This window comes from Mobula birostris, chromosome 1 (genome assembly GCF_030028105.1).
Source record: "Mobula birostris isolate sMobBir1 chromosome 1, sMobBir1.hap1, whole genome shotgun sequence".
Classification (NCBI taxonomy): domain Eukaryota; kingdom Metazoa; phylum Chordata; class Chondrichthyes; order Myliobatiformes; family Myliobatidae; genus Mobula; species Mobula birostris.
In genome coordinates this window covers 70732758-70754516 of record NC_092370.1, presented here as the reverse complement: position 1 = coordinate 70754516, position 21759 = coordinate 70732758, and the positions used below count along the sequence as shown (strand labels likewise).

At 39.9% G+C, this 21759-nt stretch overlaps 1 protein-coding gene across 8 annotated transcripts in view; it reads left to right on the top strand.

Annotated features, from left to right (window-relative positions):
- The window catches only part of runx1t1 (RUNX1 partner transcriptional co-repressor 1), a 97103-nt gene that overhangs the window by 45483 nt on the left and 29861 nt on the right, over nucleotides 1–21759 (top strand). For 7 of the 8 annotated variants that reach the window (XM_072256888.1, XM_072256886.1, XM_072256883.1 and 4 more), the window contains 6 exons: nucleotides 9628–9717; nucleotides 18735–18916; nucleotides 19536–19786; nucleotides 20151–20236; nucleotides 20568–20766; nucleotides 21385–21450. In XM_072256888.1, coding sequence (XP_072112989.1) covers nucleotides 9628–9717; nucleotides 18735–18916; nucleotides 19536–19786; nucleotides 20151–20236; nucleotides 20568–20766; nucleotides 21385–21450 — 874 coding nt within the window. The remainder of the gene's footprint in view (nucleotides 1–9627; nucleotides 9718–18734; nucleotides 18917–19535; nucleotides 19787–20150; nucleotides 20237–20567; nucleotides 20767–21384; nucleotides 21451–21759) is intronic. The other variant, XM_072256877.1, reaches the window with a different exon arrangement.

The window sequence follows — 21759 nt, the reverse complement described above, 5'->3', positions numbered from 1 at the left end:
CAGAGAATTCCACAGATTCACCACTCTCTGTGTGAAGAAGTTTTTCCTAATCTCGGTCCTAAAAGGCTTCCCCTCTATCCTCAAACTGTGACCCCTCGTTCTGGACTTCCCCAACATCGGGAACAGTCTTCCTGCATCTAGCCTGTCCAATCCCTTTAGGATCTTATACGTTTCAATCAGATCCCCCCTCAATCTTCTAAATTCCAACGAGTACAAGCCTAGTTCATCCAGTCTTTCTTCATGGTCTAAGAGCATACAATTTGCTTAGAAGTGTGGCTTCTCCAACCAAACTAGCCGAAATGAGCTTTGCTGATAATGTGAAAGTAATGCAAGATGAATTAGAACTGAAACCATTGTTGATTGCAGAATGCTTTAGGTTTTATAGGCTGAATCAATAGGGATGGAGTCCATTTCAGTGTACGTGGCTGAATTAAAGAGATTGTCTGAAAATGATCAGTTTAGCTATGGGCTTAATGATACACTAAGAGATCATTTAGTTTGTGGAATCTTACAAGAAAGCATTCAAAGTAGCTCCTAACCGAAGCAAACTCACATATAAAAGAGCAGTTGAAATTTCTGTATCAATGGAAACAGGAGGCAGAGGTGCAATTGAGTTGAAGTCAAGAATGAAAGTGATCGTGAACAAAATTGCAATGTCTAAACAGAGTCTGGCCTGGCCGAACAAATTATGTTACCATTGTGGCAGCGGCTCACATATGCAAAGACCAATGCAGATTTAAAGGTGAAACTTGCAGAAAATGCAACAAAGTAGGACATATACAAAAAGCATGTTGGGCTGACAATCATAAATGAAGAGCACAGGGAAGAGCAATTTAAGTTGCAGTTTCAAAAAGAGCACTAATCTGAATGCTGTTGATGAAAACTCTGAAAGTGATGAGAGTGACACAGGACTAGGTAGCCTTAAGGTTTGTAATGTGACAACTAAGAATAGACCAGCAATATAGCTCGCATCAGAAACAAACGGCAAATTAATTAAAATGGGATTGAATACTGGTTTGGCTGTTTAAATTAACCTCAAAATGAATTCGGCATTTCCAAGACAATGAACTGAAGCCTGCAGCTATCCAACTAAGAAGTTTATTGGAGAAAAGATAACTCCTGTGGGAATGACATTTGTAGTACTGAAATACAACAAACAACAAGCCACATTGGTCTTATATATGGTTAAAAACTAGGAGGGCCAGCATTGAGATGATAACACAGCCTGATTGGAGATCCATCCACCATTTTAATGTTACATGCCATGCAATAGTTAATTGAAACCAAATTAAGAAAGGTACTGGATGATGCCACAGTAGTGTTTAAGGATGAAAAACTCAAACATACCCAAGGTAAAATAGTGCTAAATGAAAATGCAACTACACGTTTTCCAAAGTCTTTCTGGTGCCTTATACCATCTGTATTAAAGTAGCCAATGAGCTAGATTGCATGGAGACTGCGCGAGTTCTTTGCCAGGTTGAGTGGAGTCCATGGGCAACACCAGTGGTCCCAGTAGCCAAGAAGAATGTGTCTGTCAGGTGATATTAAGATCAACATCACCCCAGTACTGAAAGCACCTATTGATCAATACCCTGCCCAGGATGTAGGATGGAGATATATATATATATATATATATACACACACACCCACACAAACCTTTCTGAGGGGAAACACTTCAGCAAATTGGACTTAGCTGAACTCTACCTTGGAGATGGAAGAAGAATCCAATGTGTTTCTCACCATAAACACTCAAAGGGCTCTATCACTAAAATAGGTTTATTTTTGGAGCAGCAGCTACACCTGCACTCTGGCAGAAGGTTATGGACCAGGTTCTGCAAGGATGCCCAGGCACTCGGTGTCACCTGGATGACATCATTGTTACCGGTCAGGGTGAAAAGGAACATCTCAAATCTCAAGACAGTTTTTAAAAAATTAGAAAATAATGAGCTCGGAGTATGCATTCTTTACCCAAACATCTCTTGCTGTGTACATGGTATTGACACACAAGGATTACACAGATGTGCTGAGAAAATTCAAGCAATGGTGAATGACCCAAGGGCAAAGGATATGTCATGGTTGTAGTCCTTCTTAGGATTTGTCAATTACTATAACAGGTCCCTGTCAAACCCGGCTCCACCACTTGAACACATGACTACAGATTAGAAAGAAGTGGCAATGGACAAAACAGTGTGAGGTAGCCTTCTAAAAGATAAAGGAAATGGTGATGTCAGCCACTATACTCACACATTATGATCTACTTCGTCCAGTAAAACTTGCCTGTGACACCTTGTCTTATGGTATAGGTGGAGGTTAAGAGTGAAGTGAACACCCCTTGGCCTTTGCATCATGTTCCTTTAAGGCCGCAGAGGAAAATTACACAGATTGACAGAGAGACCATGAGTCTGGTTTGGGGTATAAAACATTTCAACCATTACCTGTATCAAAGGTCGAATTTAATGTTAGAGAAATGTATACAATATACATCCTGAAATGCTTTTTCTTTGCAAACATCCCTGAAAACAGAGAAGTGCCCTAAAGAATGAATGACAGTTAAATGTGGGACCTCAAAGTAACCCCCAGTCACCCCTCCTCCCACATGTAAAATGCAGCAAGCAACAATCCCCTCCCCCACAACAGCCAAAAAAAAAGGCACATTGATACCATCACCGAGTCCAAGTGTGTGCTAAGCAATAGCAAAGACACAGACCAAAGTTAATCTAAAGGTTTCGCATTTAATCTGACATTTGACAGACCACAGGTTCTATTTATCCCTGACAAGGAAGAGGGAGGTGTCCCCCATTTTCACAGCAAGCGGGAGACATAAACCAGCGGGTTGTTGTTACAATGTTAAAAGTCCGCTTTGTTGCTTTTTTTTGAGCTCTGTGTCCAAAGATCGCAAAGACCTCAGGTATTTGGGCCCACAGTGAAGGATTTTTCGGCCTCTCCAACAACACACGAGTCTCCTGCCATGACACCGACCCTCGATCCACTCGTCTCCAGAGTCCTGATGTCTTAGGCTTCGGAATACAATTGAGAATCACAGGCCAAACCCTTAGCATGTTGAATAACGGCCAGTCATGGAACCCCGAGAATAGGTCCCATTCCCGCAAAGAACCGGTCAGCGTGTAACTCCAGGTCAGGGTCTTCAAAAGAACCCTGAAAGGGAAAAATAAAGATGTTAAAGGTTGAAATAGAGCTGTTTCCAAAGATGCAGGCAAAGGAGCCACCGTTAGGTGCCAATATCCCTCCTCCTAGTATGGGAGAGAGTTTACCCCATTACTAACCACCAACCACTAGTGACCATTTTTAATCCACAGAAGGATGTTACACAAATGCAGAGATGGGCTCCATTTCTTCCAGGGCACAATCACAAAATCAAATTCAAGAGGGAAAACTCATCATGGAAATGCTGATAAGTTGTTCCGTTTACCCTTGGAAGAGGAAATGTCTGAAAAACTTACAAAAGAGGCCACATCACTTGACATATTCTCCCTAATGCAAATCAAAAGTCTCCCTGGTACAGCAGGGATGATCCAAAGGGAAACCAGAAAAGACCCGAATCTGTCTCGGGGTCTACATGGCCACCCAAAATGGCTGAAAAGTGCAGCAGAAACTCCAGTGCCTGCATGAACTTGCCCTTGATGGTGGTTGCATTATGTGGTGATTGAGAGTTGTTGTATCATTCAAGCTGAGAGCTGAAGTATTGGAGGAGCTACATGCTGGTCATCTAATTGTGTTGAAAATGAAAACGGTTCCAAGCTTTGTCTGGTGGCGTGGGATAGACCAGCAGATCAAGCAGCTTGTCATGCAGTCTTCAGGATGCCCACACACCCAGAAGGGCCTCTTCATTCCTGAGAGTGACCTGCAATGCCCTGGCAGAAGATTCATGTGGATTTTGCCCAACCATTCATGGGCACAGATTTTTTTGGCAGTAGCAGATGCCACTACAAGGTGGCCAGACTGGTGTTCCAGAACACTTAGTCAGTGACAACAGAGCACAGTTTGTTGTGGAACAGTTTCAGTCATTCTTGAAAAATGAATGGAATAAGACGTACATTACATCTGCTCATGCCTCTCAGCTACAAGTGGCTTTGTGGAAAGGTTTACCCAGAGTTTAAAGAGCACACTGCACTGATACTGAATCAGAAGCTTTGCAATTACCTCCTTGCATACCACATTGCAGCACACTCTACAAACAGCACTCACCAGCTGTGCAGCTCCTGGGTCCTCCTTGCAGTCACACTTGGATCTCCTCAAACCCAATCTCAGAAGGAATATGCAGGACAAAAAGCTGAGACAAACTGAGGGCTCCTCAAACAAGGAAGTTTGATGTTTCACTATGGACAAATAGTCCTGTGAGGGACTACGGAGGTGATCAAAAGTGGGTCCAGTTAAGGAGTGCAGAGTCAATTGTTAGAGAAGAGAGGAGTCCAGAGCTGTCAGAGCCTCTTCCTGTAGTCCCAGAGTCAACACATGCTACTACCATGGAGAAGGCGCCAGAACCTGAGATTGTTCCATAGCCACAAGTCTCTCCTGCCAAGCAGAGTGATTTCCCCCTGTCGGGAAATGTGTTATCCCACAAGAATAAGAAATCCTCCACACTGATTACATTTCTAGGCCTGAGACAATTTAAAATATGTGATAGATGACTAGAGAGCAATATGTTACATATTTGAGTTGTATGCTATATTGAGTTAGAGTTTATAGCTAAGATGAAGAGCCCAAAACTGTTCACTATAGTCAAGGTGAGGCCTCACCAGTGTCTTATCAAGCTTCGGCATCACATCTCTACTCTTGTATTCAAGACCTCTTGAAATGAATGCTAATGTTGCATTTGCCTTCCTCACCACCAACTCAACCTACAAGTAAACCTTTAGGGTCCCATGTCCCTTTGCATCTCAGATTTTTGGATTTTCTGCCCACTTAGAAAATAGTCTTCACATTTATTTCTGCTACTGAAATGCATGACCATGCATTTCCCAATTGTACTTCATTTGCCACTTTATTGCCCATTCTGCTAATCTGTCTAAGTCCTCTGCAGCCTACCTGTTTCCTCAACACTACCTGCCCCTCCACCAATCTTTGTATCATCTTCAAACTTGGCAACAAAGCCATCTATTCTATCAATCAAATCACTGATATACAGCATAAAAAGAGCTGGCCCCAACACCAACCTAATGGAACACCACTAGCCACTGGCAGCCAACCAGACAAGGATCCTTGTATTCCCACTTGCTGCCTCTTACCAATCAGCCAGTGCTCTAACCATGTTAGTATTTTCCTGTAATACCATAGGCATCTTAACTTGGTGAGCAGCCTCATGTATGGCACCTTGTCAAAGGCCTTCTGAAAGTCCAAATATACAACATCCACTGCATCCTTTTCATCTATCCTACCTGTAATCTCTTCAAAGAATTTCAGCAGGTTTGTCAAGCAAGATTTTCCTCATGGAAACCTTTGCTGGCTTTATCCCATCTTATTCTGTGTCACCAGTATTCCATAACCTCATCCTTGACTCCCAACATCTTCCCAACCACTGAGGTCAAGCTAACTGGTCTATAACTTCTTTTCTGCTGCTGCCTTCCTCCTTTCTTAGAGTGTGGAGTGACATTTGCAATTTTCAAGTCCTCTGGCATCGTGCCAGAATCCAATGATTTTTGAAAGATCATTACTAAAGCCTCCACAGTCTGTAACACTACCTCTTTCAGAACCCTAGGGTGCAGTTTGTCAGCTTGATATAATAACTATCACTAAAGAGGTAGAGCTGAGCAAACTTGTGGGCCTAAAGATAGACAAGTCCTCTGACCTGATGAAATGCATCCCAGGGCATTGAAAGAAATAACAGAGGTTATAGTGGATGCTTTGGTGATAATTTTCCAAAATTCTCTGGACTCAGGGCAGGTCCTAGTGGATTGGAAGAAGGCGCATGTTACGCCACTGTAGAAAAAAGGATGTAGACAAAATGCAGGTGCCTATAGGCCAATTACTTTAACCTCTGTAGTTGGGAAAATGCTTGAAGCTATCATTAAAGAACTAGTGAGGCATCTGGAAAGAAATGTGTTTACCATGCAGATGCAGCATGGATTCAGCAAAGGCAGGTCCTGTTTGACAAACTTGCTGGAGTTCTTTGAGGATATAACAGGCATGGAGGATAGAGGGGAACAGATAGACGTTATTTACTTAATTTCCAGAAGACGTTCGGTAAGGTGCCACATAAAAGACTTGACCATAAGATAAGGATGCACAGAGTTGGGGATAATGTATTAGCATGGCAGAAGACTGGTTAACCAATAGAAAGAGAGTTGGATGTTTCTCTGGCTGGCAATCAGTGGTGAGCAGTGTGCCACAGGGGTTGGCACTAGGCCCACAACTGTTCACGATATACGTTAACAATCTGGAAGAGGGAACTGAGTGTAGTGTATCTAAGTTTGTTGATGATACTAATTTGAGTGGAAAAGCAAATTATGTAGAAGATACAGAGAGACCAGAGAGATATAGGCTAAGTGAGTGGGCAAGGATCTGGCAGGTGGAGTACAATGTTGGTAAACGCAAGGTCATCCACTTTGGAAGGAAAAATGGAAGATCAGATTCAAAATGGTAAAAGATTGCATCATACTGCTGTGCAGAAGGACTTAGTATTGTACATGAATTGGAAAAAATTGGTTTGCAGGTGCTATCAAGAAGGCAAATGGAATGATGGCCTTCATTGCAAGAGGGATTGAATTTAAGAGTAGGGACGTTTTGCTGCAAACCTGTAGGGTACTGGTGAGGCCTTGGCTGGAGTACTGCATGCAGTTCTGGTCTCATCACTTGAGGAAGGATATACTGGCTTTGGAGGCAGTGTCGGGGAGTTCACCAGGTTGATTCTAGAGATGAGAGGGTTCGACTATGAGGAGAGATTCAATCACCTGTAACTATTACTCACTGGAATTCAGAAGAATGAGGTGAGATCTTATAGAAACATATGCAAGTATGAAAGAAATAGATAAGACAGAGGCAGGAAAGTTGTGTCCACTGGTTGGTGAGATTAGAACTAGGGGACATAACCTCAAGAGTCGGGGAAGTCAGTTTAGGATGGAGATGAGGAGGAATGGCTTTTCCAAAGAGTGGTGAATCTGTGGAGTTCACCACAATGAAGCAGTGGAGGCTACCTCAGTAAATATATTTATGACAAGGTTGAATTGATTTTTGCATAGTAGGGGAATTAAGTGTTATGGGGAAAAGGCAGGTAGGTGGAGATGAGTCCATGACCGGATCAGCCATGATCTTATTGAATGGCGGAGCAGGCTTGACAGGCCAGATGGCCTACTCCCTCTCCTATTTCTTATGTTCTTATGTCCGGGTGACTTATGTACACTTAGGTCTTTCAGTTTTTTGAGCACCTTCTCCCTTGTAATAGTAACTGCATTTACTTCTCTTCATTCACACGTTACAACATCTGGCACCCTGCTAGTGCTAGTGAAGACTGATGCAAAATATTCATTTAGTTCATTTGCCATCTCCTTGTTCCCCGTAAGCAGGGAAGAGTGTTAATATTTCAGTAATATAAGAGTAATATATTGGTGAACTTTTCATACCAACCCTAAACTCAGAAGAGTGACATGTGAGATATTACTGGTGCATATTTTTACGTGGCTTAACAGACTAGAGGTCAGTTTGATTTCCTTAGAAGTCAAGAATGAGAAGTCACAGTCTTGAAGTAAGGCATCAGCCATTCTGTGCAAAGGAGGAGTTTTATTTTTCCTTTATTCCTTCTGAATATTTGGAGCTCCGACCAGGAGGACTGTGAAGCCTCAGCTGTTGAGTTAAGAAAGCAATTATTTTGAAATCGGGAAATCAATGTGTCTGTGGGCTTAGTGTAGGAAAGCGGCGCTGAGGTATAGAAAATGACAGCTTTTGGAAGAAGAATAGCACAGTGGCTCTGCCAGTATCGCACAAACATCCAGTGATCTGGTTTCGATTCTGATCTTCAGCACTGTCTGTGTCGAGTTGGCACATTTCCCCTGTATGCTCTAGATTCCCCTTGCATGCTGGTTTGTAGGCTAATTGGTTGCTATAAATGATCCCTGATGTGGTTGGTGGGAGGGGCATGTCACTGGACTTATATGAGAGCAGACAAGTAGGAAAGGTCTAATGGTCAGAATGGGTCAAAGAAGCTCCCCTGTAGTAAGGATGATACAAGCCAGTCCCATAGAGCCACAAGGAAGCTTCTGTGTCTTATGCATTTCATCGCATGCCCCAATATCTCCAAATAAATTCTGTTTGTAAATGCTTTTATGAAGCACTTATGATATTTTGTCATATTTAATGTTGTTACTCCTAAAGCAGCATCAAACTTTATAGGGGTTGGTTACTTGGTAGATGGTAATGTTTTCTCTTATTTAATAGAGTATCTTTAACTGCTAGAATCCACAGATCTCTTTGAAGCATCCTCCCAGTGATTTCTCAGCCTCCTACAAGCATTATCAATATACAGTATATGCATTACCTCGTGTTAGATATGTGTTATTTGGTGTCCAGAGACTGCCAATGTCCTATGATAAGGAATGTTCCATATTTAGTATTTGATCAGTTGCTGATTAAATAGTCTTGATGTATCTTGAACGTTTTCATTAGTATTGTTCTTTTATAGAGCATGCAAGGTAAATTTCTGACTACATAGTTGTCTTAGCATCAGGACCTCACAAACGAAGAATGAAATACTTATATTCATCCCTGTACATGAAGTATCATCATGAATTCAACTGACAAAAACAATAGAACATATAGAAATTGTGTGAATTAATTTGTTAATCTATTTTCAATTATAAAACAACACATAACTATGAATATATTATTGTAGGTATCAATGCAACAGTTGATTTGATTATTAGTTTGTAACCATGGATGAGTACTGAGAAAATAATACATTGAATTTCAAAGTATAAATTCTTTAATTCTTTCATTTTCCAGAAAAAAACTAACCTCTGTGATTTCTGCACTATTACTTTAGTATTTTGTTTTTGAATTAGATACTGGAAAAGAAGTAATCATGCTCGTTTTAAGCATTTGCTAAAAAAATTCCTATCTGCAAACTTAAAGAATTTAAGTCTTTGTTTTAAATTAGCTAGTACTTTGCCAAATAAACTGGAAACAGCAGTTGAAAGTAACTTAAGTTAAGTATTCAAAGGCAGTATTATTCTACACTGTTGATTTCAGGGTTGTGCTTTCTAAAACAGTTTCATATTTTAAAATATAAGCAGGGTTGATGCAGGAATTTGTTTATTAGTAGTCAAAGGGTTAAGCTGTAAAGGCAGTGAACTTGCTAGTGAATTCAACTCTTCGACATTTGCACTCAAAGGTCACCTCGGGCAGTATAGATGACATCAAGCCATGGAACTTATTACAAGGGATACTTTTGTTCATGAATGTCTCTAGTAAAGAAGTGAAAATGTGAGTACAAAGGACACATGACTTCAATGTCTAGAATTACTTTTATGGCTATATTCAATGTATGTCATAAGGTCTTCATTCTGTCCTTTCATCCAAATAAATGTCACGAATAGAATGGAGAAATGTGCTTTGTTTAAGCCTGTGGTGGTGGTAGTGAAGATGTTATTTTCATGGTATTAAAAACTTATTTTACAGAATTCTACGTTGACAATTGAAGAGTTTCATTCCAAACTTCAAGAAGCTACGAATTTTCCTCTCCGACCTTTTGTTATACCATTTTTAAAGGTAATTGTGGCATTTTTTTATATAACTGGTCCTAGAAACCATTGATAAGGTTCTGTGCTGTATTAAAGCCTGCAACTGCAAGAAATATACCCATATTTTATGATGTCATATCAGTTTAAAGCACATTTAATACAATGATTTGATTTTTAAAGTCTGAAGAATGTTTTGATTACAAAAATGAGAGCAATATTTAATAAAGTAACTGGAAGTAATCTTAAACACCGATTCCAGGTGTTTGTAATTCATGTCAAAGTCAGTATCCTAATTTCTGAAAAAAATGAAATGGCTTTCCTAGATCAAAATCATGTTTAATGCTGAGGCTTTAAAACTTATTTTGACATTTTCCTTTCCAAAAGATTGTAGGAAATATGCCATACATCTTGTTTTGCATGTTTGCTGTGCCCCTATATTATATTGACAGGAACTGGATATAAACTGTCATAAAATGTCAAGGATCAAGCGGACAGACCTTCCGACCCTCCATCAGCAAATGTTGGTCAATCTGAACAGATTGATCACTGATATATATTTTAAAACATGGACAGATTTTCAGTAATAGATTAAAATGCTGAAGTAGTTTCAGGCTTGGCGCTCAGAAACATGCTAAGGTGTAGGCATATTTTCTTAAGATACTTTTTTTTCCAAGAACTATCATGTAAAATTAAAATGTACCAATGGGGGTTTGGTTTTACTGCAATCATGCATTTCAAAATCTTTTTGAAAGCTTTGGGCTATTTTCTAAAAATATTTAATTTAATAAAAAGCACATAATGATTGCTTGCTTGTGGCCAAGCAGCTATAAGTGCTAAGTTTGAATTGCATCATGCAAATACCATTTCCTTTGTGAATATTACAATTTTTTTTACGGTGGAAACAGCTCCCCTCAGGGTCAGTTGGCGGTGAAAAAAGCCAAAAAAGCATACAAGGACACTTCCAGAATCTTCGTTCTCTGCTCTGTGCCATATGGTTACAATATCATTTCATAGGGGAATGCTGGAATCAAAGATGCAACTTTTTTTCTAATTTTAGTGCCTTTCCTCAGAGGAGACATTAATGACAAAAACCATATGGTTGTGGGAACATGGACCTTAATAACTGCATTCAATCCCAGCTGTAACAATATGCATTAAAGTCTTGTTTTCATTAGGCTAATGTAAGCCACAGATTCTTGATTCTATTTCATGTTATGGAGAATCATTTACAGGAAAGATATTACACACTGTTGTAATTACTTTCTCTGGTGCTGGAATACTACCCTCCCCCACTATTTTGTTTTGTCACTTCCTTAGTTTGGTGAAGCGTTGGTATCAAAATTAACTCTTTTTGTACTGAACTTGAAATTTATAATTTAAAAAAATACAAAAAAGAATTTTCTTCTCTAAACTTCAAATTTGCATGTGGCAAGGGTAGTGAACCTATGGAGTATGTGCCTAAGATGGCAGACACAGAAATTTTGTTGGCATCCAGCATGCAGGCACCCCCTTCAGTTCTTTAAACAGCATCCATAATAATAAGGTACAAATTGATTATCTTTATAGCCAAATGAAACAGCAAATGATTTATTTTACAACCTAAGAGCAGTGAGATGTTTTTACAGGAAACATTGTTCATTGCCTACAGCTCAGCATTCAACACAATCGTACTCTCAATTCTAATGAACAAGCTCCAAAATCTGGACTTCTGTACCTCCCTCTGCAACTGAATCCTTGACTTCCTCACAGGGAGACCACAGTCTGTGCGAATCAGAAATAACATCTCCACTTCATTGATAATCAACACTCATTCACTTCAAGGATGTGTGGTTAGCCCACTGCTCTACTCTCTCTACACCCACCGTTATGCGGCTAGGCACTGCTCAAATGACACAGCTGAATGAGTGAACAAGACCCTCCCTCCGTCTGTGGTTGGGGTTGGCCATGGATATTACATAATATACAAGCCGGTAGGCGAGGCAGGGCAGGGCAGTACAATTTGGAGAGCCAGCTGTTGCCCATGCAGCAGGCTCCGCCTCACTGCACAGCCAATGAATCCAAAGGAACGGAAGAGACGGATACAATTTGGCACCAGCAGCATTGCACGTGTTTCCAGTCAGCATTGGACTGCCTTAGGCAGTCCAGCTATGGATTTTTCCCTTGGGGTTTACTCTTGAAGCCTTCCCCATGAGTGGGTATAATCACAAGGCAGTGGGAGTTCAAGATCAAGTTTTCCTTCTAGATGAGCTGCCAACCACAGCTGCTGAGCCCCATCTGCCTAAAGGAACTGGTTTTAAGTGCTAGTAACCCCCGGCGACCCTTCTGCCAATAGAAACAGCTTAGTAGCTAAGCCATACCTGAAGGCCAGGAGCTGGACATGGTTGTCAGGGGCTATTTGAGATGCACGCCATTGGGAGCATTTAACGACAGAACGACCATTGGCAGAATTTCAGATGGGGAAGAGGTGACGTACTGGAGCAAGACAGATCAGCTGGTTAAGTGGTGTTGCAGCAATAACTTGCAGTCAACGCCGAGAAGAAAAAGGAATTGATTGTGGACTTCAAAAATGTGAATTCAAGGGAACACACACCAGTCCTCATTGAGGGATCAGAAGTGGAAAGGGTGAGTATTTTCAAGCTCCTGGGTGTCAACATCTCTAAGGATCTATCCTGAGTCCAGTTTATTGATACAATTACAAGAAGGCATGACAGTGGTTATATTTCTTTAGGAGTTTGAGGAGAATTGTTATGTTACCAAAGACGCTCGCAAATTTCTACAGATGTACCTTGGAACGCATTCTAACTGGTTGTATCACCATCTGGTATGGAGGGGCCTCTGCACAGGATTGGAAAGTTGTAAACTCAGCCAGCTCTATTATGGACTGTAGCCTCCCCAGCGGCCAGGACACATTCAAAAGGTGATGCCTCAAAAAGGTGCCATCCATCAATGAGGACCAACAACACCCAGGACACGCCCTTTTCTCATTGCTATCATTGAGGAGGAGGTACAGGAGCCAGAAGGCACACACTCACTGTTTCAGGAACAGCTTCTTCCCCTCTGTCGTCATATTTGTGAATGGACAATGAATCCATTGACACTACTTTGGCATTTTTACCCTCTCTTTCTGTACTACTTATTTAATTTTATTTATGTTTATATTTATAGTGATTATGTATTTTAGTGTACAGTTCCCATAAAATAACAAATTTCACAACATATGCCAGTGATATTAAATCTGATTCTGACTCTCACACTGGCTTGGTGCCAGCTAGATGGTTGCAAGAACACAGGATAGGTTTTGAAGTCCTTCCACACCTTGTGTGCACATTATATTCTGGGTAGTAAGTGGTTACAATAACAATACTATTTATCAATATTATTTTTAAACTATCTTTTTAAAAGATTAATATTAATTTTTGACCAGGTTTTCTACAATACTTATTTCAATCTGTCTCTGTTATGTTATTATTAATAGTAAAACAATGAATACACGCAAATGAGCAACAGGACTCATCCCTTTTCCTTAGAGTCAATTATTTTTAATAATTTATTGATCAGTGATAGCTCTGCTTAAAATTACCATCACACATGAGTGAATTTTTCAGATTATTGCCATTTTGAGCACACACTCACAAATGGGTTCACCCTCCCTAGGATATGATAGATGTGCCTGATTCACAGTTTTCTATCTTTCAAGGTAGCTGTTCAAGTTTTGATTACACTCTACTAAACTTGAATAAATAGCCATAGCTTTTCTATAGGTAATTAATGTACTATTAATCTATTGTGCAGATTCTATCAAAAGTTTCTGTTTGTAAATTAAAGGTTCAGATATAGAGCACACAGATATATTTCTGATTTTATTTTCCCTTGGAATATATTTCATATAAATCTAATTGTTCCTTGTGTGCAACTTGAACAACTTATTTACTCTGCTGCTGGGTTTCAAATCACACAGCACTTCCATTATTTTAGCTGCTTACATTTGTAATCTTGCCCAAAACAAAAACACCCTGATTATCTATCAACTCAGTTTTTATTGGCCAGGAATAATTCTGATATGAATGCAAAAAATTCTTCCTCAGCCCTTCACACTGCTATAGTCTCCAGTTTTATTTGCCTCCTTCTGCCATAACAGTCTTCATTCATAGGATTCCCTCAATGTCACTGGAAACAGAATTTTCCATTGTGATTTACCTTGACCACCCTACTTCTTTAGATCCCTGAAATTGATTTCGTAGTCCCCATTTTCCTACTGTACCATTTATTTTGATGGTTGTGGATTTAAAAGGTTCTATTACAGTGGCTTAGGTGAGTAAATGCAATACATTCTCTAGTTGGTACCCACTTGTGCCCACAATGCATCACTGATGGAGGGAACAAATGATTGGGGCAACAGGTAGGGTACAGACAGGCAAGCTGCTTTGTCCCAGACAATGCTGAACTTCTTGAATGTGTTTGCAGCTCCACTAATGCATAATTCCATCATGCTCTAGACTTCTGTTTTGTTCTTTGAGATATTAAAAGCTGAGTCATCTCTGAGGATACCGAGTCCAGTGTAGAATGATGTACTCCTATAGCACGGTCCCGTTGAATTTCTTATTGAAGGCCTACAGGATCTGAGTGGTGGTGACTTTGGCAATGGTAGTGCAATTGTCTGGGAAGAGAAAGCCATGAGTGGTCATTGAGGTGGTGACTGCCTGACTTTTTGAATGTTATTTACTATTCAGCAGTTTAAGTGTTGACTTGATTTTGTTGCAAGTAGGGATGAACTTAATTGGTTGAAGAAATATGAATACACTTGAACATTATGTAAATATTAGGTAAAATTCCTACTTCCTGCCTTATGAGGCAAAGAAGCCAGCTGATGACGCAGCTGAAGCAGATTAGGCCTTGAATCTTTTTATAGGAGTTTCCCTAACCCGAAGCTGGGAAGGTTGACCTCGAACAATTGCTCCCTCTTTATTGTGGGGATTTGTGTCTAGCCATTGGGTTGCTTTCTCCTTGATGGCCATTGACAAGATTTACAAACTTCTTGATGCCATATTCTGTCAAGTGCTGACATAATATCAGGGACATACACTTGGGCTTCACTCCTGGAACTGAGCTCTTTAACCTGGACCAAAGTTAAGAAAAAGGTTGAGGCAAAGTGGTCCAAGAAAACTCACAGAACCACGATTTGTGAGTAGGTGCCACTGTGATTGTAAGGTATATTAAAATTATTGCACCCGACTATACCGTACAGAATAAAGCATTGTTTTTCCAAACAATTATGCTGTTTTATTAAACTTTAAAGCATTTTGCATTTATAAACTGCTAGATTATTATACACAGACTGTGTGTAGCCAAACACTTTGACCAAAGGTCTAAACTAATCATTTTATTTTGCAACTGAAGAATTGTAATTCAATTAAATAGTTAATATCAGTAATGGTGACTGCGAAATGACCTGATTGACATAAGAGTCCATCTGGTACACTAATGCTCTTGAGTATGGAAATCTGCTGTTCTTACCATGTAAAGAATGCATGTGACTTTATTCTGCAGCAATGTGATTGACTCTGCACTGATTTCTGAGATAGTCAAGCAAGACAAATAAGGAAGGGAAATAAAACCAGGCCTTATAAGCATGCATCCCATGCTTATAATGCAAATACAATGAAAACATAATGCAATTTTATCTTCTGAATTGCTTTGGATGGAATAAACGAAGTTATAGAATTGCTATGCTATCTAAGTCGGTGGGTCAAGGGGACATGAAGGGTTTAACTGAAAGCTGCAGTTTTTTGTGGTAGATTTAAAAGTTTTTTTTGTTGCTTGCTTCAAACTTCAGATGTGTTGTCTTCAACAACAAAGATGACCATCTCTGGGTGGATAAAGTAGGCTAGATGCATTGTACACTTTTTATTAGTTGGGAATGGAAAATTAGCAAATACCCTAACAAGAAAAAAATTGCAGATTTAGTCACAGATTAGGAAGCATGTTTTTGAGGGTTTTAATTGTTCCAAAATTGAATTGTGAAATCAGCACAATTAATGACTTAAATTCCTGCTTGAAATCTATTAATGAATAATTTTTTATTATTGTTTCAGATGGATGTATGCGTGCAAGATGTTTAACATATGAGCCATTCTCTTTATTAATTTTGTATAGCTTTCCTTTCAGAGGCTTTAGTACTTTTAAAATCTTTATGTTTCTAGGTTTGAGCTAACATTTTGGCATAGCACAGATATTTTTCTTTTCTATGTGGGAAAGGTGTTTTTTTTGCAAAAAAAAACATGATAATTCATTCTAAAATGAGGCATTTACTTAACGTTAGCTTTGTGACCTTGCTACACCTGAGCTTTTTCTTTTGCTTTGCATGCTTCATTTTCATTTGGTTTCTGCTTTATTCCCAACCCCATGAGAGTGTCTTTTTGTTAAGGTACTTGGGAGTGACTGGCCAAATGGTCATTAGCTATGTGAGCCTAGGCAGGGAAGGTTAGAATCTCTTTTGACCACAGAGCTTCGCAGATTGCTCTGGCCCATCTGGCCTTCTGGTTAGCAATCATAAATCCTTGTGTTTATCCTTCTGCCCAACTCGGGAGTGTTGAACACTTCTGTAATTGCTTTTGCTCCAATCAGTTCACAAGATAATTACAGGTTTAAAAAAAAAACTGATTTTAGTTCATCCATCCAGGAAAATCCTAAATTATCCCCCTTTTCAGCATTCAATTATTTCTTAAATGTTTCCAGTGCTTTTGTCTCTGCCGCTGGGAGTATGTGCCAGTGTTCATTGTGCCTGCATAGTGTCAATCCTTAGTTTTTCATGTTGCTAGATCCTATTGTCCTCCTCTTTCAGTGTATTTAGTAATATTCTCCATTACATTTACAATACTTGAGAATCACCTAAACATCTATAATATCACTTTTCAGGCAACTGCTTTTGAACTGAAAATCTTCAGTTTCTAGTCTTTTCTTGCAATTCGTACTATTTGACACTAGAGATCAGCCCCACAGCTTTTCTACACAGTCTGAATGCATGTGTTGTGCTTTATTGAGGAAACTTGCACAATCTGATCAGGGTGCTATATGGTTTACAAACAGTTTCTCTAGCTCGTATTTTACTGCTTTGTAATTTAACATTGCATTTGCTTCTGCTGAGCAATGGCGAATACTTGCTTGTGGATACGAACCTGTGGTACTCTAGCGTGGGAGTAATCTATTTAACTCCATTCCCTGGATAACTCTGGAGATTCTTCCCTTCCACCATTAAATTTGATGCAATTGATTTTTAAAAGCCATCATCCACATAGCTGCAATTTCATCGCTCTGTTTTCTCAGTCAATAAGCAACTACTCTGCACTTCCTAAGTTTACTTTATGTTCAACCTTTGAAATTGTACCCTTGTATAGCAATATTTGAGGTGCAAGAGAAAGTGACCTATTGTACTCTGGGAAATACTGCACCACATCCTGACGAAGGGTCTCGGCCTGAAATGTCGACTGTACTTCCTATAGATGCTGCCTAGCATTTTGTGTGTGTTGCTTGAATTTCCAGCATCTGCAGATTTTCTCGTGTTTGCTGATCTAACCACCATCATTGTTTTCCTCTGACTAAGCCAATTTGAATACAAGATGCCACTGCCCTTAACTGCCTTCCCCTTTTTTTTGCAGTTAAATCTATAATATGGTGCTCTCAAAGAGCAGGAATTGTAGAATTATACAGCACAAAAAGGGCCCTTTGGCTCAACTCATCCATGCTGACCAAATTGTCTAACTGAGCTTATCCCACTTGCCTGCATTGGGCCCATATCCCTAAATCTTTCCTTCTCATGTACTTGTCCAAACATCATCTAAATGTCTCTCAAACTATTGTTGGTTATCATTGCTTGGCGCCTATAACATGACAGCGCCACTGTTATGTACCATGTGGCAGCCCAACCCAAAGTGTTTCCATGCCTCCCTGTGAGATTTTATAAGCTATAGAGATTTTGTAACTTAAAAAAAACTGGGGTGGTTTGAATGTGTCTAAACACCGACAACTTCAAAAATCAATTTTGCATTTGACCTAATGACTGAAGTAAATGGCTATTGAAGCAGCAGTAGAGGATTGAGACAGTGACAGGTTCCCAGTGACGATGGTCTCTGGCTAGTGATTAAATTCTGATTGGCTTGCACATGTTCATGTGGTTCAAGTGCAAGTCCACCTATTTCTCCTACTTACATTGACCTGTTGTCCAAGTGATTGTATCTAGGTTATGATGTGCTGTGCGGTACATTAGTTTAGTGAAACATTAAGTGCCTTGTGTTCAGGAATGTCGGTGGAAGAACCTGTAAAATTGGTTTGTAGAACTGCCTTGAAGAATATGTTTCTATTCTATTCACTGCCTTAAAGAATATTTCTATTCACATTGGTTGTTCAGAGCTTTGAGTCATTAGGCAATTCAGAGGGATGAAGGCTAACAGGTCATTAACTTGCAGACGAAAACAAATCATATTTCTAAATTTAAGTACAAATTTGATTTATTTTAAACTGCTAAGGACAACAGGATTTTCCTTCTGTGTCATGAATTGTTTCAACTGATAAGTTATAATATACAGTGTTTATGGAGCACATAGTGAATGGACTGATAACACTGAAATGTAAATTCATGACTCTTGATTGGTGCTGCATGCAACTTCATATGAATGCTGTCTCTATGGCAACCACCTTGGCAGTTCAGCTCTGGTTGAATGCTTACTTTTATGCTGCATATTGCTAAATGGACAACATTGTACCTTACCATGCTCATGACTACACCCCCAATGTAGAATTAAAGCTAAATGCAATCTGTGTTTTATAGTGTGATGCCACGACACTCTATAATGACTAACATTCCATCACTGGGGGGGAAAAAAAGTCAAAATTGTACCTTCCAAGGGCAGCTAGTAATTCATTCTGTTGTCAAGCCACTTTTGTTATTTGCTTAATCGTTCATCTGTAAGGTTAGCAGGGAGCAGCATGATCTTTCCCTATGTGACCATGCTGACAGAGATGTTGTTTGCTGTGCCACTCTTCTTGCAGGCCAACCTACCCCTGCTCCAGAGGGAGCTACTTCACTGCGCGCGCTTGGCCAAGCAGAACCCAGCACAGTACCTCGCACAGCATGAGCAGCTGCTGCTGGATGCCAGCACCACCTCACCCGTCGACTCCTCCGAGTTGCTGCTTGATGTTAATGAAAATGGGAAAAGGCGAACTCCAGACAGGTGAGACAAATGGTTGCAATTTATCAATGGAACGGGGTTTCTTTCTGAGCCAGAATGTATCTGCACAGGTGCATCATGGGAGCAAATACAAGCAGACAAATGATCGCTGACTTGTACTTTTTCTTCTTTAAATCGCAACAGCTTGTCGTCAACTGTGAAAATTAATTCTGAGTGAGGAAGGATTTTTTTCTTCTTGTTGAATTAATTAATGAACCCATGGAACTGTGCTTAATCCTGTCTAATCTTTATATGATGGCATGAGATGAGTAACCAAGAAAGTGCTGGTTGAAGGGAAACTGACAGTATTGCTGCTGCTTTTTTTCTGCATATGGTCAGCTATGGATGAATAGCTGCAACGAGGTTCTAAGTTCATTAAAAGAGCTCATTAAAAAGATCATTCTGTTTCTGCACTAACATAGGAATGTGTCAGTCAATGTACCTAGCTAAATTTGATATGTGTAAATATGGTCGCTATTTGTAATAGGATTTGGCAACACTGGTACAGGCAAGCATAATGCTAATGAGGGGAGCTTTGTAGGTTTATCGTATGACTACTACATCATAGTAGCTTTATGCTTTGAAAATTCATATATATTTGATTATCTTGCCCATTTTGCAGAACCAAAGAGAATGGCTACGATCGCGAGCCTTTGCACTCAGAGCATCCCAGCAAGCGGCCCTGCACTATAAGTCCCAACCAACGGTTTAGTCCAAATAATGGGTTATCCTACCAGCCCAACGGCCTGCCTCACCCAACACCACCCCCACCTCAGCACTACCGTCTGGATGATATGGCCATGGCTCACCATTACAGGGATTCATACAGACATCCCAACCACAGAGACCTCAGGGACAGGAACAGACCTCTCGGTGAGTATCAATTTTGGTCCTTTGTCACCACATGCAAAAATCTATAAAATAACCATTCCATTTACTTGATTTATTGTCTGCTGAACTGCCAAAGGCACCATAATGTACTAAAAGGAAGAGTCGTGTTGAGATGATGTATGCTTATTATTACCAGAGAGCGTTGCGTGTGCAATTGACCGAAGCTTGCCTATGGACATTGTGGTAAAGCCGGTGTGTTTGTTGAAGGATGGCTGTGTCACTTTTATGTCAGTGATGGGTATTGGAGGGATGGCAATAAGCTACTTGATGGATAATTAAAAAAACAATGGCATGTTTTCCAGCAGAATAGCTTTGGAAGTCTGAAATTATGTTCCACTGTTGGCAGGGATGCATGGCACCCGTCAAGAAGAAGTGATTGATCATAGACTAACGGATAGGGAATGGGCAGAGGAGTGGAAACACCTTGATCATGTAAGAAAATTGATGAATTTACTGAAAAGCTAACCAAAAGTACAACTTTTTTATTTGCACCAAAGGATAGTTTATATTTGCTCTGAATAATTAAAAATATAAATTATGTTTTAGAGTTGGATATGGCAGATTTCTGGTCAGTGTTGATACTAGCTTCAAGTAAATGCATAAAAATATTTTTCATTTTTAAGTCTACAGCTTGATTGAAATGTTACTTGAATGTGGAAAGGTGGTAGTTTGTAAATATTCCGGAATTTTTTGTCCCTTGATTTGTATGTGAAAGTACAGGATCAGGTTCAGAGGCTCACTGATGCATCCGGTGTTGTTCCAGCTTTTAAACTGTATCATGGATATGGTAGAGAAGACAAGGCGTTCACTTACAGTCCTTCGGCGATGTCAAGAAGCTGATCGTGAGGAGCTTAATTATTGGATCAGACGATACAGCGATGCAGAGGATATTAAAAAAGGTAGCGGCAACAGCAGCCATTCCAGACAACAGAGTCCTGTGAATACCGATCCTGCCCAACTAGGTAACAGTTTTGGGTCCCATAACCTACTCTTTAATGTAGCGCTTTGAAGCTTATACTGCTGCCACTATACTGTAAATCTAGTGCAGACTTCACAGTAATGTGAATAGGGCTCAAATTTCAAATTGTATACACCCCCATTCACTATTGGTATATCTAAATTGCTTATCTATCTAAGTGGAGATGTATTAGCTCCAGAAAACAGCTGGAAATATCTTTGGACTTCAGATTTCCAAAGTCTGGTCTCCCACCACCCCATCAACAGTCCGACCAACTTGTGTCAGTTGATAAATTAATACATTTGCAGTCAGATGAGCTGCTGCACACGTTGTGTCCCAGCTCTCTCTGAGCCTGACAAATGCAATTAATGTTGGCTGGAGAAATAGTACCATGTAGGATGCTATTGCCATGCATTTGTATAATTGTGTCAGCATATGTGAATCCATGTCATTACTTACAGATGCCCCTGTGTTCTGACAGTGGAATGACATAGAGAAAAATGCATGCCATGGTCCACACTTAATTTGTCCTGTAAAACTTGCAACTAAAGAGTCAACTGCTGTAAAGATGTACAAAGTTACCTAGAAATAGACTTGCTCACAAAATTTTTCTCCTATACAGATTCCCATCGGGAGTTCCTCCACAGACCATCTGGTCATTTGCCAGAAGAAATATGGAAAAAAGCTGGTAAATGTTATGGTGGAAAAGGGTTGAGGGAGTGTTGGTTGCAAGGGGTGTGTGCATGCGTTTAAGCATCATTGTTATAGTGAAGTGAATTTATTTTTAGACTTTTTTTAAATTAAAATTCACCTTGAACATTGCAACATTAAATAAATTGTCTTGAATTGTCAGTATGAGGTAAGTCTAATCTCATTGTTCGTAAAGACAAAATTCTATTTTTAGAACATAGACATAGAATAGTACAGCACAGTAGAGGCCCGTCGGCCCACAATGTTGTGCTGACCCTTAGACTCTGCCTCCCATATAACCCCCGCA